This window comes from Alosa alosa, chromosome 14 (genome assembly GCF_017589495.1).
Source record: "Alosa alosa isolate M-15738 ecotype Scorff River chromosome 14, AALO_Geno_1.1, whole genome shotgun sequence".
Taxonomy (NCBI): Eukaryota; Metazoa; Chordata; class Actinopteri; order Clupeiformes; family Clupeidae; genus Alosa; species Alosa alosa.
The window spans coordinates 13,682,583-13,710,352 of NC_063202.1; the positions used below are offsets into that span (position 1 = coordinate 13,682,583).

Sequence of the window (27,770 nt, forward strand, 5' to 3'; positions counted from 1 at the left end):
ATGTCAAAACATCATGTTAAAGAGATGATAGGCCTACTCTTAGTTATCTCCTTTGCAGCAGATCTAACGTGACCGTTATGCGATCCATTTAATTGGGAACATGTCTGCACTCACGTGAGGGAGAGAGCGGCAGGTTCCAGCTGGCTTGTCATTGTTGATAATTGATATCTCCTTCTTATAAGAAACTTTTAAAAAGAAATCATGAAGGCAACAGTAGTTCCCACTCCTGACCATTTAAAAACTGAGAGGGGCACAGCCGTAGGCACAGCACTAGCCATAGCGGAGCAGGCAGAAGATCATTGAAAAATAAACGTGAATTAAAGCGACTGTCAAAGCGACAGTGCACAATTTATATATTTGTTAAACAGCATCAAATTAGCATTATTTTTTAAGCAATTCATAAAACAAATACTTTTCATACTAAATTATAGGCTATAAAAAAATGTATTTTTTTAATGTGTGTGTCGGGGGGTAGGGGGGTTGTTGTGCGGCCCGCCAGCCAATTTTTGAAAACCCAATGTGGCCCTTGAGCCAAAAAGTTTGCCCACCCCTGCTCTAAGAGCACTATCAGCTTTGGGTGCAACATGACAAAACTGTCCATTTATAGATCTGATCTTTAGCAGCAGTGACATGTTTGTAATAAAATACACAAAAAAAGGCTGCGTATCATTAAAGGCAACCAATCACATAAATCATTTTATATCACAACATGGTAGTGACATCTGAAGGACTTGCTTAACAATATTATCATATTAATTAAACCATTCAAAATCCAAAACTCTCAAAACATAGATTAATACCAACATCAACACCCCTGATGCCTGACTTCATTAAAAGTGGCAGATTTCGATAACGATTAGATACTACAGATAATGGGTTAGGATTAGAGTAAATGTCACTGATAATGAGTAGATACTACAGATGAGGGGTTAGGATTAGAGTAAAGGTAACTATAGTAACTGATGGGATATTGTTTAAGATAACTACAGTAGCTGATTGGTTATAAGTATATTGGAGATAAGACTGGTTCAAATGGGTTGGGGTTTAGGGGCTGACTGGTTCAAATGGGTTGGGGTTTAGGGGGCTGAGATGCAGGGTCAGGGTTGGGGTTTAGGGGCTGAGATGCAGGGTCAGGGTTAGGTTCAAAAGGCTCAGAAGGCTTTAGGGTTCATGATCTGCCTGAACGACTTCCTCAGTTTGTGCCGGGGGGCAGGGACTGGTGGCTGCTGTAGGCTCAGTGGAGGGTTCCTATTGGTTGAGGCAGTTGTCTGTAGAGCGCTTTGGTTGGAGGAAGCTTTTTTCTGCAGCTGTTGTATGACTGAGGAGAACTTGCTGTCAAGAGACCGCCGTCCTGACCGAGGAACCGCCTTTAACTCCTTCCTCTTCTCCAGATTGGACGATGTGTCTGTAGAGAGGTTCTCCTGTGGCTTTAACACCCTCCTCTTCTCCTGATTGGACGGCTGGGATGACACTGTCGGAGTGGGCGGTGCATACGGCAGTTTGTCCTGAGGGGGAGGCGGGGCTTTGCGTTTCTTGTTTCCCCGAGCGACTGGACTGAAGCAGGATTGGTGGGGCTCCTCCCCTGGAGACATCACCACCTTCTGCACCACCAGGGGGCGGGAGCCCTCAAACATAGCTGACCAATTAGGAGGCTCCAGTTGCTCCTCCTGACCAATCAGAAAGCGGCCTCCAGTCTCCTCGATCTTGTTGTGGATGATGTCGGTCACACTCTCAAACTTGCCAGGAGAGTTGATGCCTGCAAAAACACACACACGTTACATCATCCTGTACCCATAGAAACACCCCCAGTGCCCCCCTTTACCCTGTGTGTAAAAAGTTGTAGCCTTGTATTCATACATCAGGGCCTAAATTTCACTGCAGGATTGCGGGTATTGCGCATAATTTGTTCAAGTCCCGCAACTCTAGCCATTATAATGCGAGAAATTCCTGCATACACTTTTACAGCCCGTCTGATGACGTTAATGTAATCAAAAAGTGGCGTGAATGCGGTGCGACTGACCGGACGGATCAACTACCAAGTTGAATTGAACATAGCCTCATGTAGACGCAGACACACACACAGAGAGAGAGAGAGAGAGAGAGAGAGAGAGAGAGAGAGAGAGAGAGAAGAGAGAACCACTTTGCGCTTACGCAAATAGGCTACGCAACCATGGCAAACTTTTACATCTGGAGAGAGCTCCTTGGTAACTATCCTGCTCAGGTCACGTCTGCCAGTAATTTGCAATACCCCAATGTTGAGGACAAATTTAGCACGTAGCTACACTTACCATAATGTCCCATGTAAAATGGTTAGCTTGCTAGCTAGCCAACTGTGGAACTTCAGTATAACATAGCCAATTATCTCACCTAGTAGTAGGAAAAAGGCTACGTTCATATTACAAGTGATAGAATGAATGTGTGACTTATGTTTAGTTGATGTTATGAAATGTAAAATTAAGCTTGCCGAAATTAGTTATAGTCAGCCACGGCAATTTGACTGTGCCTACATTCGTGACATTTCTGTTAGTAAGAAAGAGCAAAAAATAGGAACATACAGTAATGGTCACATTGGGTGGTTCAGGATTTTGGACATAGGACCTCATTTCCAAGTTAGCAAGTGTGATATTTATCAGTGGAGGCTGTTTTCAGCACGGTTCATCCAGTCCTTCTAATTGCAGAGTTCGCAGGTGCTAGGCTAGCGCAAGTCATCGGTATGCGTTAGCCTGCCACTAAAAACAGTCTAAAAACTGTCGTTTTTCTCCCAAGTTAGCCTCTATCCTCTTCTGCCGTGTTATCCCAATGAAGCTAACTAGACGTAGCTAGCCGACCGGAAGTTTAAAGACAACGTGGAATTTAAAAAAATGGGTGGGGCTGAATAAGGTGAATTGTTTAGTTTCCTGTCTAGCTAGATCCGGTGTGGTCTTGTAGTTGTTCTAACGTTACTAGTTGTTGCAACAGCATGTGAAAAAACTACAAAGATTGTTACACCAAAAAGAATGTTAATGGCATAAAAATTGATGCTGTTAAAACAGTTTTACGTTAACGCCGTTAATAACGTGTTTAACTGACAGCACTAGAACCAACGCATTTACCTAATCTCAATATGAACCAACGCAATTACCTAATCACAATATGAACCAACGCAAATTATCTTTTGGAAATTGATCTTAATGCCTTAATTGATCTTACTACAAAATGAGGAAAAATCCAACCTTTTAAGGACACCAATTTTCTTTGTGAATGAATAATGTATCATAAATAAAAAAATGTTCTTCCTAAAAAAAAAAAAAAAACAGGGGCCATAAGTATTCATACCCCTATGTTAAATTGCAGCAGATCTTTATTTTTAAAGACCAGTTATTTTATGGATCCAGGATACTATGCATCCTGATGAAGTTCCCTTGGTCTTTGGAATTAAAATAGCCCCACATCATCACATACCTAGATATTGGCATGGTTTTATTTCAGTTAGCCCAATAGTTGGTTTGATTTGCATTGATAGATGATCTTATAGAAAGTACCCCATGCCAATCGTGAGACATGGTGAAGGGTATGTCATGATGTGGAGCTATTTTAATAGCCAACTGGACTCACTGCGACATGCTTAGGGGTTAAGGTATGGGGGTGAGGGTTGAGGGTTAGGGGTTGAGGCTGGACTCACTTAGTTCACTGTAAACAGTTTCTGGCTGTTTTGCTTGGAAGAGCGGTGGTTTTCGGGGAGACAAAAGCTCGATCTGCATGAGCTCATCACAGCACTGCTTCCAGGAACCTGAACACACACACACACACACATTTAACACACACACACATACCCATTCAGGGATTCAATATTGAGTGTGTGATCCAAAGTTGCACAGGTAGTGTGTGTGTGATCTTGACTACTTGCATGTGTGTGTGTATGAGTGTGAGATCCTTCCTTACTCAGGTCGTGAGTGTATATGTTGAGAGAGTGTGTGTCTTAACCAGGTTGTGTATGTCTTAAGCAGGTTATGTGTGTGTGTGTGTCTTACCCAGGTTATGTAATAATAATAATAATAAATAATAATAATAATAACAACAATAATAATAATACCCAGGTTATGTAATAATAATAATAATAATAATAATAATAATAATAAGTTTTATTTATATAGCGCCTTTCTCAGACTCAAGGTCACTTAACAAAGTCAACACAAACAAAGCAAGACAGCACAAAAACAAACAGACAGTCAAAAAAAGGGGCATTTGCGATGAGTCAAGCGGTGGTGGAAGGTGAAAAGTGTTCCTGAAACAGAAAGGTCTTGAGGTGAGTTTTGAAGAAAGGAAAGGAGGGACAGTCACGGAGGGATTGAGGAATTCCAGAGCTTAGGGGCCATGGCGCTGAAAGACCTGCCACCTAGGGTAGAGAGTCTGGTGCTGGGGACAGAGAGGAGATTTTGATTAGAGGATCTGAGGGAGCGGGAAGGAGTGTAAGAGATCAGAAGGTCAGGAGGAGCAAGGTCATGGAGGGCTTTGAAAGTGAGTAGTAGAATTTTGAATTTGATTCGGGACAGAACGGGTAACCAGTGAAGCTGAGAAAGAATAGGGGTGATGTGTGCAGTTCTGAATATATTGTAGTCTTTGAAGTGATTTAGTGGGGAGGCCAATGAATAAGGAGATGCAGTAGTCTAGGCGGGATGGGTCTGTACATCAATGGTAGAAAGGAAGGGGTGAAGGCGGGCAATGTTGCGGAGGTGAAAGAATGCAGTTTTAGTGAGGAGGGATTTAATGTGGGGGTCGAAACTGAGTGAGGAGTCGAGCAGTATGCCAAGGTTTCTGACAACAGGAGCGGATTTGACAATTGTACCATCAATGTTCAGACTGAGACTATGAGATCTGGACAGTTGAGGTTTGGGGCTGATGAGAAGGATTTCGGTTTTATCTGTGTTGAGTTTTAGAAAGTCATCTTGCATCCATAGCTTTAAATCAGAAAGGCAGTTAGTGAGTGAATTGGGAAGAGGGTCAGTGAGGGAGGATGTAGTGAGATACAATTGGAGGTCATCGGCATAGCAATGGAATTGAAGGCCATGTCTACCGATGACTTGGCCAAGGGGCAGGATATATGGAAGCAGAGGGGCCCAAGAACAGAACCCTGGGGGACATCACGAGTGACAGGGGATGTGGCAGACTTGTGTGGACCCAAAGTGACAAACTGTTGTCCTCCATTATTCTTATGGAGAGAAGTATCTATAAGCAGCATCAATATCGATAAAATCCTACCTCTAGGGAGAGAGACCGTGTGTGTGTGTGTGTGTGTGTGTGTGTGTGTGTGTGTCTTACACAGGTCTTTTGTGTATTGGGAGAGAGAGAGGGAGAGAGAGATTGTGTGTGTGTGAGTGTTGGGAGAGTGTGTATGTATGTGAGTGTGTATGTTGGGAGAGTGTGTGTGTGTCTCTTACGCAGGTCGTGTGTGTGTTGGGAGGGAGTGTGTGTGTGTGTGTGTGTGTGTTATACAGGTCGTGTGTGTGTGTCTTATGCTGGTTAGAGACCGACCGATCGATCGGCCAGCCGATTTAATCAGCCGATTTTTGCTAAATCGTGCCGATTTTTAAGTCCAGCACATCTGCGGGCAGCTACTTGGAACACAGCGCGAGGTTCTAAAAGAGACAGTCTATTTAGAACTAAGAAAATCTTTGGTTTCAAGAAGGAGCAAGACTGTCTACAGGTAAGGCATCAATTTTTACATTCCAGTGTCCCAAAGTCGTATATTTTCTCTTATGATTTTTCTTATGTTGTAATCTGTGATGTTGCTTCATTTACCGAAAGTGCGTTGGGAATGCGCCGGCAAGCCCCCTCAATGCTGGACCCCGTTTCTCGAAAGCATTGTTGCTAACCAGTTAGCAACTTAGTAGGTTGCCTATGGGAAATTGCATTGCAACCAAGTAAGTTGCTAACTTGCAACAACACTGTCGAAAAACACACCCCTGGTGACCAGCGTGATGTTTCGATCTAAACTATAGTAACGGACAATCTAAGTGAAAATTTAACAAAAAGAGGACGCAAATCTAACATGTGAATGCTTTATAACACTGTCATCCCATGTCCATTCGTTTTCAACTGCATCGGAGTTGAAGAAGAAATGAAAGTTGCTTAGCGTTGTGGCTACAAGTGTGTTGGGAATGCGCCGACTATGCAAGCCCCCGCCAATACCGGTGACTGCTATGTTACGATCTAAACCTAAGTAACGGACAATCTAAGTGAAATGATTGAGGAAAAAGAGGATGCACAAATAACAAGTGAACGTTTTAAAACATTGTCATCCCGTGTCAATTTGTTTTCGCAATGTATACATGTTTGATTTGATGCATGCTTACAGCATGCTGGGAGACGGAGTTTTATATTGTTGAAACCTAGGTCTGTGGTAAGGCATGGAAGTTCCACAGTGAAACTGTATAACCTGAACATGTATTTTTGCCATTTTGAAGTAACTATCTGAAGTTGTCACATCATGGAAGTCTTCTTGCACTCGGTTAAACATATTAAAATGAATAATTAATAGACTAACAGACTGCAAGAAGTCATACATTTGTTAATTCTTGTTATGAATAGATGAGTAGGCCCCTACAGTCATTTTTATATAATAGCCTACATAATATTTCTACTATATACATACATATATAGTGTATATATAGAACATATGTTATATTATGTTGATTTTTTAATGTTCAATTTTCAATAAATCGTGTTAAGTGTTGTGCCTCCTCTTACTAGTATGATTTTTAGCATGCCAATTAAGGATAATACGATATTATTCGGCCCTAAAACACACTCTCCCCAAAAGAAAAAAAAAAAAAAATCGACTCCGACCACTAAAAATCGGTATCGGCTTAAAAAAAAAAAAAAAAAAAAAAAACAAATCGGTCGGTCTCTAACGCTGGTCGTGTGTGTGTGTCTTATACAGGTTGTGTGTGTGTTGGGAGAGTGTGTCTGTGTCTTACGCAGGTCGTGTGTTGGGAGAGTGTGTATGTGTGTGTGTGTGTGTGTGTGTCTTACGCAGGTCGTGTGTGTTGGGGAGTGTGTGTGTGTGTCTTACGCAGGTCGTGTGTGTGTTGGGAGAGTGTGTATGTGTGTGTGTGTGTGTGTGTCTTACGCAGGTCGTGTGTGTGTTGGGAGAGTACAGCAGCCCAGTCATGCAGGTCAGGGGCAGGGCCTCGGAACACATGACTGCTGGAGGCAGAGCCAGGAGTGCTGATGGTCATGGAGGCGGAGCCATGCTGGTCCCTCAGGATTCTCACACACGTGTCCTAAACACACACACACAACAATGTACACACACGCACAACCATGTACACACACACACACACACACACACACACACACACACGCACACACAACCATGTACACACACACAACCATGTACACACACACACACACACACACACACACACGACCAACCATGTACACACACATGCACACCCATGTACACACACACACACACACACGCGCACAACCATGTACACACACACGGTAGTCAATCCATTTTCAATGTATGATGCAATGTCAATGTTTGACACAAATGTAGGAGTTCCAGTTGCTAGGTTACCATAGTGATGGGCAGCGTGAGGAATGGGGCCAGCTTGGCTTGGACCTCTTCAGGGCTGAACCAGCAGCTCAGTGTCGCCCCCTGCAGCTCACAGTGCAGACTGCAGGACCGAAACACTCCCTCCACACACACCTGCACACACACACACACATTCAGATAACACGGCAGGACTGTCTCACACACACTCACACTCATTCATAAAAGACTGTAGGACTGTCACACACACACACACACTCTCTCACACACACATAGCTAACACTGTACTGCCAAATACATACATTCAGATAATATTGCAGAACAGTAACACACACACACCTGCTGGCAGAGGGTCCGGCTGTGTGCTGGCAGCCTCCACATACACACACACACACACACACCTGCTGGTAGAGGGTCCCGCTGTGTGCTGGTAGCCCCCCCCTCCCCTCCCCCCCCACACACACACCTGCTGGCAGAGGGTCCCGCTGTGTGCTGGTAGTCTCACACAGTCGGGCTGAGCGAGCAGGCGACAGCACACACTCCCGTATAGGGGTAACCATGACGACGACTCCGCTGGAAAAGCCAATCACAAGAGCTGCATGAACACCAATGTGTGTGTGTGTGTGTGTGAGACCACTGCACATCTGATGTCATTCTACAGTTGCTGAGTGACATTCAAATGTTCATGTTCAAATCTGCAGTGGTCTCCTAATGACCGTCAACTCATTCGAATGACATCAGAAAATTGTCCAGTGGTCTCTTAATTATTTCCAGAGCTGTATATATATATATATATATCTCCCTATCTGGGTGATGAGTGTGTGTGTATATTACCGGTCTGGGTGATGAGTGTGTGTGTGTCGTATCGGTCTGGCTTCTGTGTGTGTGTCTGTGTGTTGTACCAGTCTGCGTGACGTTGAGTGAGTGAGACAGGAAGTCTCGCCCAACCTGCTCCAGGCCCAATGAGGTAAACGCCAACAAAGAAAAGGACACGCCCCTAAAAACAACACACAAATCAGCAGATAGAAGCCCAAGTCTACATGAAAGTTTGTTTCACTGTAACAGGTTCAGCTGTCACATATGCTAGTCAAGGAATCTTACGATGTCGTTACATAGTCATAACTATGGACATGACGACTGCACTGCTCGGTCGTTTCAAAACACCAAGGAAAAAGCTTTCGTTTCGGTGGCTGAGAGCATGTCCGCTCTGCAACGGCTAAGGGCTTTCTGGAAATGTCAACGGGGTAATCTGAGGTGACTCCACACAAAAACACCAAGGGCTCTATTTTGCACTCTTGCGCAATTGACTTTGTATACTCGCGCTTTTGTCTTTCCTATTTTGCAATCAGCGCATATTGGAATTTTCCCTCCACAGGTACATGTGCGCCCACGGGGGCGTTTCAGCGAAAAGAGGGGGCGTGTTCCGGCGCAAATGGTCCCAGTTGATATTTTGCAGTTTCAGAAAACAATTCTGCCACAGACCAGGAACCTAAAGTCAGTGGCGCAAATTCAGATGCTATTTTAAGGGCGCATGCATGGCCACAGGCCTACAGGAATGAATGCTATGCACACCGATCTAGACACTCTGTGCACAGATGAAAACATTCAAAGCCTTGATGATATTTGTCCGTTTCCTGGGTTTGTTCGTGCATTGGTCAACTAAAAATTTAGTAGCCTATATAGTACATCTACATGCAATATCTTTACAACAACAACGCGTAATTACGACCTATTAATTTGGACAACTTTATACAGCCCTATAAAGGCTAAAGTTACCTTTAGTTTTGTTCCAATTTACCGTTGTGCATGGCTTTAAACATAGTGTGCTTTAACATCAGCCTATAAGCATTATTCCAGCTGCGCTAAGGTTTTGACAAGCACCACAATTTTGCCTACCTTGTTGTAGCCCATCTGAAATAACTCCCAAGCTTTGCTATGTTCCCTCCATCCTTTCGTTGTTTTCAAAAAACGTTTTATATCCATGATGGCCTTGAAGTCTTGAGTTTGTGAATTCGCTTAAATAAGCTTATTATGTGCCGTTAACCAGCAACCATAGACAGTAAAAGAAAGCAGCAAGTAGCCTTGGCTACAATTTCTGTAGTTGCTGCGTCCATTCATTGTTATTCTCTCTCCTGCTCAAACAAAAGTTGTGCGTGCATTAAGTTGATGATAACGTGTTTACAAACTCTACTTTACATAAAATATTGTAAATAGCCTATTGTCATGCAGTTAATGGGATACTGTGCAGAGTCGGAAAGGTCAACTTGGAAACTGTTTCTGTTGCCTGATGGCAAGGTACAGCCGTAGCTTACACCTGCAGGAGCGCTTGCTTGTGTTCCTGTGTTGCGCACACCTCCTCTCATCTATCGCAGTTCCCATTTTAGGAAATATTAGAGGACTTAATGGGGCGTGATGTTGAACTGCATGCCAATGCCATTTAACCCAAATGCCCAGCAGCAGCATGGGAGAGGAGAGCTTATCTGACAGATCTGCATTGTCTATACTCTATAGTGTAGATTACATTGCAAAAATATCACCATGCATTCATAACCTCATTGAATGCCCAAAACTTTGTGTAATTTCTGTATTACATTTTCTCAAGAGGAAAAATCAATAGCAAACTGTTCCCAACTGACTATAGCGCTGTGAACCGTTCCTGGCTGCGTCTGGCAATTCCGCCATCATAATACGCTCTGATTGGTTTATTGCACGTTACACCCAAACCACACCCATGATTAATGTAGCTACTTCAGACCACCCCATTTTAGATTTGCGTCGGGCGCAACAGTCATGATCCCGCCGGTAAAATAGAAACAGCGGCCAAGATCCGCCCACAAAGCGATTTGCGCGAAGTCAATTGTGCTAAAGTGCAAGATATAGCCCCAAGTTTATAATGTTTCTCCACACTATGAGTTAAACGAGCACGGTGGTGTCTCATAAGGAACCAACTTGTGTTCCATAGGTCTTGGAATGATTTTTGGAGTGTTTAGAGGTCCCAAACGCGCTTAAAAGCTTGCCCCATAGGTTAGCTTTATAGCTAATTTCGAAAGGCTGCAGCCAGGGCAGATCTCCAGTTTGATAAAAATCAATTTTTGGGAAAACGATGAGTGAAAGATGGCCGTATTTTCCCTTTAATGCTAAAGTTGCTAATTGTGGGTGAACTTAAAAAATGTGACCTGCTTCTGTCTATGGTGCTGAGGAGTTTGTTTTATTAGCTCTCATAGGAAAACCAAACTTAACTCTCTAATACACTAACTCTAAACACAAAAAACACGACATGTCAGATGACAAATGTGTATAGGGCAAAACATCTGATGACTGCATTTCATTATCAACAGTTTGGCAGGCGTGATTATCCAAAATCTGCCACTTGCACTTAAAGGGAAACTTGGCAGGATTTCCGCCTCTGCTGGAGAAATTGTGCATTATGCTATTTCAAACTGTGGAAAAAGGTAACGATAAAGCACATGGATTTGTTTACAAGCTAGCAAAACGGTTAGCATAAGTTTGGCAGACAATGTGGATGTTACAAGGTAAGAAACACGATTTAAAACGAGTTTCTTGTTTCTCACTTCTCTTTCCGGGACGGTAGTCGCAATGTTGCAAGGTTGGTTTTCCGCCTGGGGACGCTAGGGGCAGCGGGAAACAGGTCATTTTCACCGGAACAGGTCATTTAACCATCCAAATGATTTCTAAACGGGTTTATTACGTTGAAATAGTTGCCAAGTTCCCCTTTAAAACATTTTGCACTAACCTGTTTGCACTATTTATTTTGGTTTTGAGTGGTTGGTAAGTAACACCAATTATTTTTGTGTACAAATCTCAGAGCCTAGGCTGCCTACAGAGACACGTTTTTGACAGCCTGCTTAAGGGGCGGGCAGCTAGCGGATCGTTAGGAAAGATTAGATGAATGTGATCATTTATATTTGAGCCTGCAATCACTGATAACTTTAACTAAGCCTATACAACAATAATCTCTTACATATTGTTTATTTGTAATATTTTAAGATGTTCATGCAGAAAAGTTTGTATTATAATGTTTCACCACTAAATGAGAATGTATTTTTGTTGAAATTGATTTACATGGTATATGTAAAAAGTAAAAAGTATTGTTTAAGAACCGGCATCGAAATCAAGGTATTGAAATGGGCACCATATCGAAACATTTTCAACGATACCCAGGCCTACCCTGATCTCTAGAACAAACCTGTATAGGGAGCTTGATGGTCATGTGTGATCCACTAAGGATGTGCGTTTTCTTAGTGTGTGTGTTGTTTTCTAACTGGAAATTAGATCTGAAGAAGGTGCAGGGGATCATAGTCGGAGTGCTCCAATATGAAAACACATTTGGAGCCAGTGTGTGCGACCACTTTGTGTCTGTCTGTAGGTCTGTCTGTGTGTGTATGTGTGTGTGTGTGTGTGTGTGTGCGCGGGCGCGAGTGCACACGTTCTTACGTTGGCAGGGGGTGTGTCTCTAGGAAGTCATCCTGCATAGAGTCGGGCTGTGGTTGAAGTTTCCTTCCTGCAGCCTTCCCCAGAGATGAGCGAAACTTATTGGCCAGTTTCCTGGGCGTGGCAGTGAGGGGTGGAGCCTCCCCCATGGAACAGCTGTAGAGCTCTAGCCTCAAGTCGAAGTCCGACTCCACCTCCTCACTAACACACACACATACATACATATACACACACACACACACACACACACACACAGGCACACAAACAAATATTGAAAAGGACAACATACACTGCGGAAAGTCCGAAAGCTCTACTTGGGTCTAAAGGGTTAACTAAACGAAAGCCTCCTGTAACACAACATAAAACAAACAACACAAAGGCTAGCTATCTGCTAACCCTACACCTTACGTATGGTGTAGAATAGGGATCGACCGATATGGATTTTTTTAGTGCCGATACAGATTTTTTGCCATCAGCCTTAGCCGATGACCGCTACAGCCTGCCAATTTTCTTGAGCCGATATTTGGAGCCTATACTGCTTTTATTTTGCTCCCTCAATTTACATCATACAAATGACACATAATTACACAAATGATGGTAACAAATGTTATAAGTCTCAATTTAAAAAAGGAACATTTATTGAATTTATGGATGGGTGCACTGAATATGGTTAACTGTGCAAAATGCTTTCATCAACATCTTACAACACAGCCTTGATGATGCATTGCTTGCTGACATATTATAAGACATAATTCAAGTCATCACAAAATGTCCTTTGTCAACACATTTAAATAATATAAGAAAACAATAAGCCTGAAAAGTAGCTATTGAAATAAAGTGCTTGATTTGTAATTTGCATGATTTCAATTTTTCTATGTCTATATTTTTCTAAAAAAAAGCTGCAAGATTTGTCAACCACAGAACATAAATCAGCAGAGGAAAATAACGTGGTGTCAGATGTTTCTGTTCTAAACGGCATCAACATCAAAAGGTATAAAAACATCTCTCAAAGTTTTAAAATCTCTCCTTCAGGTAGCGCAGCACTCTCATATCGCTGTGATGCGTGTGTCCCACTGAGTGAGACAGACCAGACGCACACACAAACTTCTGTTTGGTAGCTGACGAACCACCATTGAACTGGATGATTGATAATGATAACGTTAGCAAACGGCTCTAAACAAGTAAGGCATACACGGTATGTCTGGTACATGATAAACGTTAACACGAATTAATATTCAACTACATAGAACACTCTCTCATTATTAAAGCTCTGATATCACTGCGATAGCAACTCGGCCCCGCTCGAAGGGAGAGGGGGAGGGAGACGCACACACCACACGCGTCCAAAACTCAGAGCCAGGTGGTCGCTAAATAAAAATCCCACAAATATCTCGGAACAACGTCGTCATTACTTAATCATATGATTGACCAGTGTCCGTAACAGCTACCGCTAAAGCATGCATACGGATAGCCTACAACATAGCTATTTGCAGCTCCCTAAATACAATGGCAAGCAGTTTTATGGAAGAGGCATTCAGGGAGGGAGAGGGAGACGGAGACACACACACACACACACACACACACACGTCCAACACTCAGCCAGGTGGTCGCTGAATAAAACTCCAACAAATACCACGGAACAACGTTGGCATTACTTAATCATTTGACCAGTGTTTTTAACAGCTACGCTACCGCATGCATATGGATAGCCTACAACTTTGCAGCTCCCTAAATACAATGGCAAGCAGTTTTATAAACAAGGCATTAAAAGCATTAAATAAAGTACCTATCTATCATTCGCGTTTCCCATTTGGACCCACAAACTTGCTTCCACCTTCAAAGTTAATGGCAATATTTCAGCTCAAGTCAAACAGTTAAAAGATGCTTTGAAAGATTAAAGTTTACTGTTGTCTTGAAGAGCAGGCTTTCAGTACTCAGCTTGCGGGGGAGGGGCAGTCTGCACGTGAATTGCAGCGTCTCCAGCAACACAGAGCTGCTTGTAAATAATGCGGAAAAAACTATCGGCGAACGCAGCCGCTTATCGGCCGATGCCGATACACGTAAAAAACGCAAATATCGGCCCGATATATCGGTCGATCCCTAGTGTAGAACTTGGTAGTAGGTCCTAACTGCTCGTGAATGCATGCGTGTGTGTCAGCTTGGCAGGAGCCTCACAGAGTGGTCAACATACCTGTGGCGTGCTGGCACTCTCTGCCCCGCGTTCATGGGTTTAAGAGTTAAATGGTTCACTTAAAGTATTATTTTATTGCTGGTGATGTAAATCCAAACGTAAGTCCATAATATTCAAAGGCCATGAGCTACGCAAATGTGGCTAAAAACAAAGTAGGAAGAGCCTTGGATCCATTTGTCTCCCGATTGATAGGACAGGTGTGATGGACAGGTGTTATTAACCAATTAGCCACAGGTAGTCACATCACTGAAGCCCCGCCTTTCAGTCAGTGATTTCCCTACCAAGTGACTAACTTATCCTAACACACACACACACAAACTAACTTGACTGGCCCACAACAGAGACAAAGACACACACACACACACAGTCAAACTCACAACACACTCTGTCCATTGAAGCAGATGTCCGTCATGTTCCGGTCCACCACCTGCATCTCAGAGTCCAGAACATGGCGACCCAGAATCATCAAACTGAACACAGCGACGGATCGCGAACCTGCAGACAGACAGACAGTCAGACACACACACACACACGTCTCTGTATACGTGGGCAGTCCTAGCGTCTGCCGTCCTGCCGCTGGCAGTCCTAGCATCTGCTGTCCTGGCGTGGGCAGGGGATGGCGTGGGCAGTGCTAGCGTGTGCAGGGGATGGTGTGGGCAGTGCTAGCGTGTGGGCAGTGCTAGCGTGTGCAGGGGATGGCGTGGGCAGTGCTAGCGTGTGCAGGGGTATGGCGTGGGCAGTGCTAGCGTGTGCAGGGGATGGTGTGGGCAGTGCTAGCGTGTGCAGGGGATGGCGTGGGCAGTGCTAGCGGACAGAGGAGGGAGGGACTAAAACTTACTTCCTTTGTTGTTGAAATGATCAGAGTCTCTCCACATGAGTGGAATTCGCAGACCTGGAACATAAGCGCACACACAGCTCACACAAACGCACACAGCTAACACTTCAACATAGTTCATCATCACTGAATGTTATGACATCACAAACACACACTGAGTGACTTATCACAAACACACATACACACACTGAGGTACAGATGTACTAACGCTTTTGCACCCACTTCAGGCGTATTTGTTTCGCAAAGTGCAAGTAAAAAAATGGCAATGTATGTACAAACAGGCTGCACTGAGGTAAAAGCGCAGACTGCAGACTGCCTGTTGCGGGAGCTGAGAATGTCAAATTGCGCTTTTCCGTCTCATGCATACACATGGTGTATAAAGGTGCTGATCTAATGTCTATCTTCACCTGAAAGGGCAACTCTTCCTTTGTGAGTGTGTGTGTGTGTGTGTGTTTCAGTGTGTATAAAGGTGTTGATCTTACCTGAGAGGGCGATTCTTCCTTTGTGTGTGTGTGAGAGAGTGAGTTTGGGTGAGTGTGTGTGTGTGTGTTACTTGTAAGTGCAATGTGAGAGTGTGTGTGTGACAGTGTGAGTGTTTGTGTGAGTGTGTGTGTGAGCATGAGTGTTTGTGTGAGTGAGTGTGACTGAGTGAGTCAAGTTAAGTCACATTTATTTACATAGCACACTCACACACTTAAACGCAATGCAATTGACCCAAGGTGTTCAAAGTGTGAGTGTGAGTGCGATTTCACCTGAGAGGAGACTCTTCCTCTGCAGCCTGGCCGCTCTGGGGTTCGGGGCCTGGTGAAGAACACAGCATGTTTACCTGTAGGTATGGTGTAAGTGTTACCTGTAGGTGGTGTGTGTGTGTTACCTGTAGGTGTGGTGTGTGTGTATGTATGCGTGTTACCTGTAAGTGGTGTGTGTGTTACCTGTAGGTGCGATGTGTGCGAGTGTGTGTGTGTGCGTTGTACAGTATGTCTTCGTATGCGTGTTACCTGTAGGTACGTTACGGTGTGTGTGTTACCTGTAGGTGCGGTGTTTGTGTGTGTGTGTGTGTGGGTGTGTGTGTTAGAGCTTAGATTGGGCCCGACCCTACCTGACCCTACCCCGTGCACGTTGTGTCCGAGCCCAGCCCAGCCCGACACATTAACTGTAATTATGAGCCTGAGCCCGATTTAAACATGACAATTTTTATAACTGACATTCTCAACTAAAATTCCGAGTTGTTTGAACTACAGAAATCTGTTTAGAAGGATCTTAATGAATAATGCAACAAGGACGAAGTATTATATATACTCTTTTGATCCCATGAGGGAAATTTGGTCTCTGCATTTATCCCAATCCGTGAATTAGTGAAACACACTCAGCACACAGTGAACACACAGTGAGGTGAAGCACACACTAATCCCGACGCAGTGAGCTGCCTGCTACAGCGGCACTCGGGGAGCAGTGAGGAGCTAGGTGCCTTGCTCAAGGGCACTTCAGCCGTGGATGTGGGCATGGGAGAGCAGTGCTCAACCACTTCCCCCGCCCACATTTTTCCTACTGGTCGGGGATCGAAACGGCAACCCTTCGGTTACAAGCCCGAAGACCTAACCAGTAGGCCACGGCTGGATGGATGGATCCGAATGAAGAAACGTAAGCTACTTACAACGTAAAATGGCCTTATGTCCCTGCAGCAAAACTCAACGCATTTCTCTGTGAGGGCTTGTCTCGCTCTCAGGGGTAGCCTATGCTTGGAGAAGTAACAAAAGAGGACATTGAAGGCTGACTATCATCCTCTCTGCCATGGCAAGCTGCTTCATGTGTCTTTTCCTTTTCAAAGTCCCTGTTTTTTTGCTGTCAGAGCAGCGTGCCGCACTTAATGCACTCGACAAAGCCAACACAACAAACACATATGTTGTCACTGCCCACAACTTGTTTAAAATGGGTCCAGACCTCCGACTTTCCTCCAAACTTGCTCAAAGGTAATTCTGCTGTTTTTTATCTTGAAGCTCCACGTTGCAGTTAAGCTACACAACCCAGCACAGCAGGCCCGTTGTGATGCGTGCGAGTGGAGACACGTGTTGCATTTTGTAACTTTGTAGCCTAACTGTAGCGACTTTGCTAATATATATATATATATATATATATATATATATATATATATAAAATATTTCTGATTATGGCATAGCTTTCTCTCCATCTAATTAGGCTAACTTGTGCAACTTTGTACACAAAGCATACTTTGCTAAAAATTGTTACTAAGGCATACTTTGCTAAAATATATAGAATGTTTCTGATAATGGCATAGCTTTCTCCCCACCCAATTAGGCTAATAAAGTAGTGATAAAAAAAAAAACAACACAAATGCTTGACCAAGGGCCCGGCCCGGCCCGAGGATAGTAGCGGGAAATATCGGCCCCACCTGGCCTGCGGGTTCCGACTCGGGCGGAGAATCTAAACTCTAGTGTGTGTGTGTGTGTGTGTTACCTGTAGGTGCAATGTGTGTGTGCATATTACCTGTAGGTGCGGTGTGTGTATTCTGGCATTGGAGGTAAGGATGTTCTTGTGTGTGTGTTTGCACGCACATTACCTGTAGGTGTGTGTGTATTCTGGCACTGGAGGTAAGCATTCTTGTGTGTGTGTACCTGTAGGTGCGGTGTGTGTGTATTCTGGCACTGGAGGTAAGGATGTTCTTGGTGGCCTCCAGTTTCTGCTCTTTGTGGGTACAGAGCTGCAGGAGTCTGTACGCCGCGTCCCTTACACGAACCTCACGCTCATACACATCACGAGCCTACACACACACACACACACACACACAAACACACAAGGGTCAAACAGAAATGATACAAACCTCAATAAGACACCGTTTGACATGTTTAATTCACTGACCTACAAAACTGAAAGTACAGAGGAAGATTGTGAAAGTTCCGCTTATTACAAAGCTGAAGTTGCCCGCACATTCAGAATCCCGTTATCAGACATTCTCTGGTAGAAGCAAAGATTGTCTAGTTAGCTTTATCAACCGTCTAGAAGCTTTGTTATTGTTTACGTCTATGGTGCCAACTGCTAACCTGACTCTCGCCAGATGAATTTCGTTCCGCTTAGCTCCGCCTAGCGTCACTCACATCCATCTGGGACCTCTTCCGTTGAGAGTGATTTCTGCACCAGATTTTATGGTAGAGCCAATCAGGACGCAGGGCGGGAGTTTCATAGATGTGACATAGGGAGGGAAAGTGAAAACCAGCGCCCCAAGTGGTTGCGTTCCTATCGAAGAGCAGCTCCAATGTTAAGTCCCATAGACATATTTTTAAAAAAATATTGTGAAGCCAAATCAGCGATGTTATCCACCAAAAATATTTTTCATTGTCTATACAGTAATAATCTTTTAACTGTGAAAATGTCAGACACTATTTTGCCTTATTTAAAAAAATCGAAATTGCTCCTTTTGTTTCATAAACGAACTACAAAAGAAGTCACGTGACTTTACCCTTCGACGTTACTCACGGTAGCATGGTTTGTTTATTAGCCTTAAAGTTAGCAACTTACCTGATGTGTTTAATCTAGGGCTGTCAATCGATTTAAATTTCTAATCGAATTAATTACATACTCTGATTAATTAATCGCATATATATATATATTTTATTTATATATATATATATATATATATATATATATATATATATATATATATATATATATATATATATATATATAATTTTTTTTTTTTTTTTTTTAAATTTAAATATTTAAATTAAAATACATCATTGAATAATCAGTATTTGTGACATTAAAGTTCAAAAACTCTTTTATTATTATTATTTTCACTGTTCAAATAATGGCCATAATAATCTATGATATGACCTAATATGCGGAGGAAGTAAATTCAAAAGGACTTCGGGAAGAAGTTTTTTTTCACATACAAGGCACAGATATAACCTAGGGGACACAATGAAAATAATTTAACACTTCCCTCAATGTCAACACTATTTCTTTGCATTGATGTGCGACTTTAGAGTTGACGAACTCCGGTGATATGCAAATTCCTTGCTGCAGACATTGCAGAGGCCTTTATTTTAATCAATACTTTATTTTAATCAACACAATCAGACCATTTTTTAAAAGTAAATGTTCCAATCAATGATCTACTGTAGGCAGCACATTTTCTTCTCTCTCCTTCATTTTACAGTCTAATGGTTACTGACTAGAACGGCTCGGGGTCAAAGGTCATACGGAATCGATTAATCTGCACTATTTTTTTTAATCAGTTATTTTTTCTCAAATTAATTAATCGAAATGAATCAGTTATTTTGACAGCCCTAGTTTAATCCTCGGACTCTGATCCTTTTCATCTGCAAGGAAAGCCCAATTAAGACCTGTTGCTGGTAGAAGCTATGCTTGTACAATCTAGTGTGGCTGTGAATGAGCTAATGTAGCGCGACTGATGGGTTTGTAGTCGTTGGAATTACGATCTTTCACAATATTGTAATTCAGTAGTTACGAAACAAACTGCAAATGTCTTTACATGAAAAATGTTCTTTAAAATTGACAAACATCATATGGGTAATTCAAGGCACAAGTCAACCGGGACCAGAAAATAATTTCTTTTTCATAGACTGGCGTTCAAATTTTTTTGAAAGATAGGTCCCATGGAGGCAAACGGAAGTGGCGTCACTGGGACACTCAATAGCGTAGAAGCGACTGTGAGACTGTTATCAGAGTCACGGGTTGGCTTCGATGTGAGTGGTTGAAGTAGCACGTCAATAGATGACGGACAAGTGGCTTATCCAATCATGTGCAAGCATTTTTTGATTAGGCCCAGCCTTCTGAAGCAACACTTCAATGGATTGATCCCAGATGGATGAGTGTAGTGATGGCAGTCTGACAATGAAGCCTCTATACGTGCTTCAAACCATTAACTACAATTCCATTTGAACCACTGCTCCGAAGGTTGCTTTGGTACGGAAAAATCACGTGACATATGACGTCCGAAGCAGAAACGGTTTCATTCTCTGAATGGATCACCTCAGTGGTTTACAGCAGGGGTCCCCAACCTTTTATGTACCATGGACCGGTTTGATTCCCATTTTTTTTTTTTTCGGACCGGTGGGGGTTGGGGTTCCATGTTCCATATGTGTTGTGCATGCATTACTTGAAAAGAACTAGCTCCAGTTATGTATGAACAGTGAAGGTAACGATCTCTTGTGAAAAACGTGAACTTGAAGTGAAAATTGAACAATATGAACTATGAATATTGAACAACTTGAAGCTAAAGTGTGAACATGCTTAACAAAATATGGGAACAAAACATGGGAACTAAACGTGCATTACGAATATAATCAGTGTGAGTCCTGCTTGTTTCCCTGCAACAAGAAGCTTCCATCTGGGGGTGATGGAAGACAGTGGACACCCTCAGTGTGTTTGAAATGTCCAGTCGATTGCGCAATTTGGTCTTAGTTGCAGTCATTGCCGAAAACCCGCCTCGCATATAGATACGCAGTGGGAAACGTTTTCAGCGCTTTTCGGGCTATCTCGGATATTCTGCTTTGGTTTTGATCCAAAAACCCGCCAGAGAGGTTTCCTTATACACACTCTTAAGACCACCGTCATTTGCTATTTCGATCAACTGCTCTTCCTCCTGCGCTGACAAGTTAGGACTATTCGGGATATTGACAAATGGGTTGCGGACCCACTCATTGGTTTGCCATAGCCTGGCTAGCGCCACCACTTCTCAAAGAGACGTGGTCTGGGAACCAAACGTTCATTTTCTTGTATTTGAAAAAAATGCCCAGATCCGTTTATTGGGTGCCACGGATGTCTATCAAATGCGTCTGTGCATAGCTCATCATCGTCTTGCTTTCCCACCTGTTCTGTGATTGGTTCCCTATCTCAGGCGAAAATGCTCCATGGTCTCCAGGCTGCCTTAGCAGCGTGAATCAAATTGCGCGCAAGGCAGCATGGGAACACCCAGGCTAGGTTTGCCATGGATCTTTGGAGGATGAGAAGTAACGCTCAAACTCATTTGAAAGCGCAACAAGGTGATCGCGCACCAGCTGCGAGAGAAAGGGCCCTGCCTCAGTCTCTCCCAAAACCCCCACTACTGTTTGGAACATATCAAATACACCCCGGTCCACTCGTCGTCCCCACAAATCAAGCTTGCTTTAAATGCAGCGACTTTATCTGCCAGTTTAAAGACAGTCGTCATTCTCCCCTGGAGTGACAGGTTGAGGTCATTAAGCAACCCGAATATGTCACACAGGTAAGCGAGTTTTGACACCCAGTCCTCATCACTAAAATGTTCAGCTAACGGTGACTTTTTTTCTGTAAGAAATCTCTGCAGCGGCTCTCGCAACTCAAACACTCTGGCCAGTGACCTGCTAAAGATGCTTGTTTTTTGTTGCTCATTCTAGCAGTTTAGCTAACTTCGTGTGACACTACCGTTCGCCAAGAACTGATCAAGTGAAGTGAGCTGACCTGAGGCTGCGCAGCGCTGAAGGCAATATGTAAAAGTGTTGAAGGCGGGACAGACAGACGTAAGAAAATAGACCTTGCAAAATGCAAACATGCGTGCAATCAAACAACTGCATATAGACCTATGCCATGTAAAAACGTAACATTATTGCGAATTAAATTTAGTTTAGTTCACATGCATTTTTTTTAAACTCGTGTCGTAGGCTACGGCCCGGTTAGGAATGTCCTGCGGCCCGGTGGTTGGGGACCGCTGGTTTACAGCACCACCGCCTCACGAACCAATCGTTCTGCCACTGCAACGGGCAGGGCCTCGTTTCTAGTCTGAATTATAGCGCGCTCAAAGCATAAACACTTTAGGCTAATGCACAACATTGTGTTTGGTTCGTAGTCTCTACTGTGACAAGCATAGTTTGTTCGTATTGATTTATTTTTATTACAATGTAAGAGAGACATGGGAAAACTTTATTCTGATGGCTTCTGATCAATCTTTATTTGTAAAAAGAATGATATCCCATTCTTATTCATGTGCACTACGTATGTGGGGGGATGGGGTGGTTAGGTGCGTGCACTAGATTTATTTCACTAGTAAAGCTTCCTGTCCACTATCTAGCCTGGATAATTTAGATGCAGTCTTGGCTTTTCACCAGGAGAGGTCGCTGTTACTGAAGCTTCGAGTAATGATCCCATTTTCGAATCAACTGTTAAAAGTGCTTCAGTGATTCACCAAAGCTTCATTTGCCCATCACTAGATGAGTGGAGCTAGGCGGAACGAAATTCATCTGGAGAGTCAGGTTAGCCAACTGCAGCCTTGAAACTAATAAGGATGGTAGCTAGGTTACTAATTAACGTTATATAATAATAATTAATGTTAGTCATTACATGTCGATGTCGTTACACCTGTAATTATGACCGCCGCGCAGCGAAGCGGCGGTCATATAGGTTTAGTCAGATTTTTTTTTTTTTTTCTTTTTCGCATGTCCAAATTTCCGTCAATGATTCCCGGACACTGAAAGACCGGGTAGACAAAACTTGGTGGGCATGTAACCCCATATGGATAGCATGGAACCATCGTTTTTCGTTTTGATCTGTAGCCCCCACGCTGGACTGCACCCCCCGAAAGGAGGGTAGGGTAGACACAGTTTTCTGTGAATATCTCGAGAAACGTAAGGTTTAGGAGGACCACCTTTTTTTTGTATGTTGATCTCAAGGGGCCATGTCAACCCATTCCATAACCACTAATTTCATGTATAGCGCCACCTAGTTAAACACAAAAAAGTAAAAATGAGGTGTTGTAATTGTAGGTATCTGTGACCTAACATAGTCAAAACTGCACGAAATTGGAAGTGTAGGATCATTTTGACACCTTCTGAATGCACGCCAAGTTTCGTGGAATTTTGTTCATGGGGGGCCACACAATAAATGAATTTCTGTTATATTACACCAACTGGCCTGTAGGTGGCCGGAGACAGTTTTCTGTGAATATCTCGATAACCGTAGGGCCTAGGAGGTCCACCTTTTTATGTATGTTGGTCTTAAGGGGCATGTCAACCCATCCCATTACCACTTATTTCATGTATAGCCACCTAGTTAAAAATTAAAAAGCAAAAAAAATTAGGTGTTTTCATCACAATATCTCTGGCTGACAATGTCAAAACTGCACGAAATTAAAAGTGTAGGATCATTATGACACCCTCCGAATGCATGCCAAGTTTTGTGTACTTTCGTTCATGGGGGCCTTACAATAAAATAATTTATGTGTACATTTAGTGACGCACACCAACAAGGATTCCCCGGACACTGAAAGACCGGGTACACAAAACTTGGTGGGCATGTACCCCCACATGGATAGCATGGAACCGCTATTCTTCGCTTTGTAGCCCCCAGTTTTTCCTAAATAACTACCTGAACCGTGGCACTGAGGATGAAGAATCTTTTATGGTATGTTGGTCTCAAGGGCCCACATCAACCTGGCTCATAATCACTCATTTGTGATTTGCACCCCCCCCCGGTAAAAAATGAAAATGCAATATTATTCTGCTTTAATCGCCCCTATCTTCAGTGAAGATGTTCAGAACTGCACCAAATTTTATGTGTATGATTGACCTGGCATTCTCCGGGGTATGCCAAGTTTCAGAGAATTTCATCCATGGGGGTCTAAAAATTAGGTTATGTGTACATTTAGTGACTGTACACTTATTGGCCTGTAAATGGCGGTGCACACATATACACATGCACACACAGGCACCCACATACTATCGGTATTAGAACGGCCGATACATAATTACAAATTCAGTAGGATTAAAAAGAAAGCCAAAATAAATATTCATCATCATGGCTGCATTTTCAGTATTGGCGAAGTAGTCGCTTGTCCACTAGATGGCGCATCGTTGCAGTGAGACGTAATTTTGTGGGTTGGTGAAAAAAAAAAAAAAAAGTGGGTTGGAAAAAACAATGGAGTCCTTCAAACAAGGACTGTAATTTACCGCAGCGAACATCTAATAAGGATAGGACGATATTCACATGAAGTGTAATTCCCATTTCTTCTTGAAGCCGAAATAAATCTGAGGATGTTTATCGGACATGCTTGGTTTTTACTGCAGGTACGCTAATCTTGTAATATCAATAAGGACCTAGGTAATGTTACCGCGTAGCGTTGGTTGAGTGATGGAGGCATTTGATTTATTGCATTTGTAGAAAACTATAAAATGCGGTTATACCAAGCAAATGTATAGCAGCACTGTTTGTATCTTTCGACTGTCATTTATTGCACGCTACAAAAATCATTCTGTGCAATGGAAGATTTACCAACGTTACACCGGTCTGATACAGTTTTGCCTATACATGCGTGAGACTGAGACGCCTGTTTATTTTGTTTTAAGTGCATGCAGGGTGTGAGAGGGGAATCGATGTGCTTTGATTCCAGCTTGGTAGTTGTAGTCTGTGAAATTAAAAGGCACGTGTGTGTGAAGTATCCAAACAATGACACCTTCATTTCATTATGGCTGCTTTAGCAACACACCTTAAGCTACTGTAGTGGGTCCCATCTAGAAGTGGCTACTTCATTCGCGCTTTCCTTGACTCATGGAGCTGCTTGAATGTTATTACAACTTTTCGCCACGATATGACAGTTTAAGTCCGCTTGATACTGTAAGGCGTAAACCATTGGTTTCCAAAGGAGATTTTATTTGTGTCGCCAGCATAGCCTATTGACAATTTATGTTGTAAATAGGCCTACCTTATAATCCTACCTGTAGCTTAGGGAAGCTAACAGCTTTCTATTAGGATCTAGTTTGTTAGTTACCGCTTTGTCATAACTCCCTGATGCATTTTGCATTTAGAATAGCCAGAGCGTGTATATCTCAATCGAAAATTAAAACAATATCGGGTGCCTATGGACTAGGCTGGGTGAACCCAGCCTGATCTGCCCGCTATTTATTGTTTGATTTCTTAAAAGATTGAGCTTGGTCTGATGAAAGCCAGACTAGCCATGGACCTCAGTTACACAATGCAAGGGAACATGAATCAGCCTATATTTGCACGAACAATAACGGACAAAAGCTCTTAAACTTTGGCCCGTTAAAATGTGTATGAACAGTCTAGCAACGCATTTCATCAAGGCCCATTTGGACATGTCAGTTATTTGCACCACTGGTTAGATGTAAAACAGCATTTCGTTTCAGACTAGGCTACTGTTACTTAATTTGTGCATTAACAATAACGTTTCAGACTACTGTTACTTAATTTGTGCATTGACAATAAAGTATTACATGAACTAAAGATGACTAAAATCTTATGTAGAAGAAGAAACATTCACAAAAAATCCATCCATCCAAAAATGACCTTTGTTTTGATAGCTGTTGAAAACGGCATGGAACTGACAGAGATGTTTTTGTTTATAAATACACAAAAAATAAATAAGTAAATAAATAAATAACATTATGCTGATACCTTTTGCTTTTCCCAAATACAATGTAGCCTACAGGTGTAAGTGACCTTTCATCAATCCAGTTGCAATGGATGAACTGTGATGAACTGCCCTACTTGTGATCGTTTAGAGATTTTAAAGGTTTTATAACAATGCTACATCTTCTTTGGCTATTCTACAATCTATTCACCTTTTCAGCACCAGTAGGCTACTTTCTGTGCAGCCGCACACACACACTCAGGCATGCCAAACAAGCATACACAAAAGTTTCAAGAGTGGGGGATGGAGTAAAATATGGAGACAAATTGAAGTGTGATTTATTTTCGCGGAACGGATGTACAGGACTGAGCGGCGGTCATATTTTGTACCGCTATGCGGTACATCTAGTTAATACTAGGGTGACCAGACGTCCCCGGTTTCCGGGGACAATCCCCGATTTCGGTGAGCTGTCCCCGGTTTTCACTGTGACTGACAGACCCGAAATGGGAATAAAAGAAAGAAAGAAAACACTGACCAAACGTACAGTTGCGCACCCTTCACGCACAGTCTCAAGCTAGTCAAAGACATAGGTCAAAGCAAGCGCTCAGACCTCAGAGATGTTCTAGAATGCCCATATTTCTGGTAGGCTATTTCGATTGGTGGAGTAGCAGCGCGGTAGAATCTTTGAAATGAAACCACTTGTGCAGGGGACTTATTAAACTAATTCATCACGAATGTGCCAGCTGCTCAAGTCCAGGTGAAACTAAAATTGCGTAGTATGCTACTCGTCACACAGATAGCATACATATAATACGCAGGTATCACGTGAACGGCCGGAATCTAAGCTTTCCAATGACATTAGCGCCAAGTTGCTGTGGTAAATGGTACGCGAGAAAATTAACAATGAACTTATGTAATAACTTTAGCATCGGTAAGCTTACAACAAGCGGTTCCTGAGTAGTCCGGTTTTGAAATTGCAACACATTTCTACAGGGTCTCCAACTTTCGGTCAAAATTATAATGTAGAACTATTCTCATGTAAACTATTTACAAACATTTTTGTAAATTGTTTAGCCAGAGTAGGCCTATTCCACCATGGTTCTCATATTGCCAGATTCCAGACAATCACCTACAAATATGATGGCCTATATTTCTACTGGCATGCTTCCTAGTGACATTAACACAAAAATATAAAGAAAAAAAAAATCATGAGACGTGAGTTATTTTTTCTTGATATAAGACTGACAACACATAGGCCCTATTAGCAGAGGCGGACAGAGTACACAGCTTCATTACTTGAGTAAAAGTACAGATACCCTTTGCTAAATTTTACTCAAGTACAAGTAAAAGTACAACAGTATAGCACAGACTGTCCTGAAAAAAAAAAAAATAGGCATTACAATGACCAAACTAGCTAGATTAACTAGCCTATCTGAACAACACAGCCACTAGGATATAATTTCATGGAGTGCTGAAATGTAGCCAATACTATTTTGGACCATTTCTTTGAAACTGTGAAGAAAATATGCTTTGTGGTTGGGCAATATCATAACTTATTGCAATATTATAACCATTCCACCTGTTTGTGCATGGTTAAAATTCTGAAGTGCAAGTTTAGGCTACAGCACAAATATGTCCATCCATAGATAAGAATAATCAAATCTAACCTCTGAATTTATTTTAAAAGTGCACCAAATTGATGCATTTCAACGTTAAAATATACCAAATTTTCTTTCTTACATGCCCCCGAACCCCTCTACTTGTGGACAAGTGCAAGTCTAGTGACACCCCTGGGACAGTGTCCCTGTTTTAAGTTTACAAAAATTAAACCATTACATGTTTTACGCTTCTCAACTGAAAATGTCCCCGGATTTTGTCTCAGAAATTTGGTCACCTTAGTTAATACACAATCACCGGACCCACACACTTAGCATTTGACTATAGCCTAGCTACACAAAACAAGACACAGGACATTAACTCGCTAATCGAACCGCTTAATGGAGCAGGTTCCATTAACGTTATCTTCATAGACGATCTGTATGTTTTGATCAGTAGGTAGGCTTCACGGAGGGTAGCTAAAATAGGGTAAACTGCACTTTTTATTGAAGCATTTACTAACTGGAATTTCCTTTGAAAACATTGCAACCATCTTCAGTTACCCATGAGAAAAAGCGTAGCGCAAGTTTAATGTTACATCTACCTGTTGTTCGTCTGTATTCCTCCAGTCAGTCATTGCGACAGGAAACCCTTTTGAAGCGAAGTTAATTTCGCAGATTTTGACTGCCCTAGAGAATGCACAATTGTATCCCAGGATATGCACCAGACTCTGGTTGTGTTTTGAATCTCCCGCTCGTCTCGGGAAATGACACAATCTCGCCAGTTCTCTGCCCTTTCA

The 27,770-nt window shown here is 42.6% G+C and overlaps 1 protein-coding gene across 1 annotated transcript; it reads right to left on the reverse strand.

Moving 5' to 3' along the window:
- Nucleotides 1-1,059: 1,059 nt before the first annotated feature.
- rtkn2 (rhotekin 2) lies at nt 1,060-27,757 on the reverse strand. The gene is made up of 13 exons (XM_048263701.1): nt 27,576-27,757; nt 17,649-17,794; nt 16,125-16,182; nt 15,768-15,816; nt 15,019-15,072; nt 14,558-14,675; nt 11,993-12,190; nt 8,440-8,534; nt 8,004-8,110; nt 7,562-7,693; nt 7,109-7,262; nt 3,662-3,769; nt 1,060-1,756 (listed from the first exon to the last, which is right to left on the reverse strand). The coding sequence occupies exons 1-13, from the start codon at nt 27,606-27,608 to the stop codon at nt 1,152-1,154; spliced, it is 1,857 nt and encodes a 618-aa protein (XP_048119658.1). The 5' UTR covers nt 27,609-27,757; the 3' UTR covers nt 1,060-1,151.
- Nucleotides 27,758-27,770: the final 13 nt, after the last annotated feature.

Excerpts from the sequence above, each read along its gene's own strand:
- rtkn2 (XM_048263701.1), bottom strand. The coding sequence starts at position 27,608 with ATGACTGACTGGAGGAATACAGACGAACAACAG. Across the intron at positions 14,676-15,018 it reads TCATTTCAACAACAAAGGAA|GTTCGCGATCCGTCGCTGTG; the intron begins GTAAGTTTTAGT and ends GTCTGTCTGCAG. Across the intron at positions 3,770-7,108 it reads CCAACACACACACGACCTGC|GTTCCTGGAAGCAGTGCTGT; the intron begins GTAAGACACACA and ends GTGTGTGTTCAG.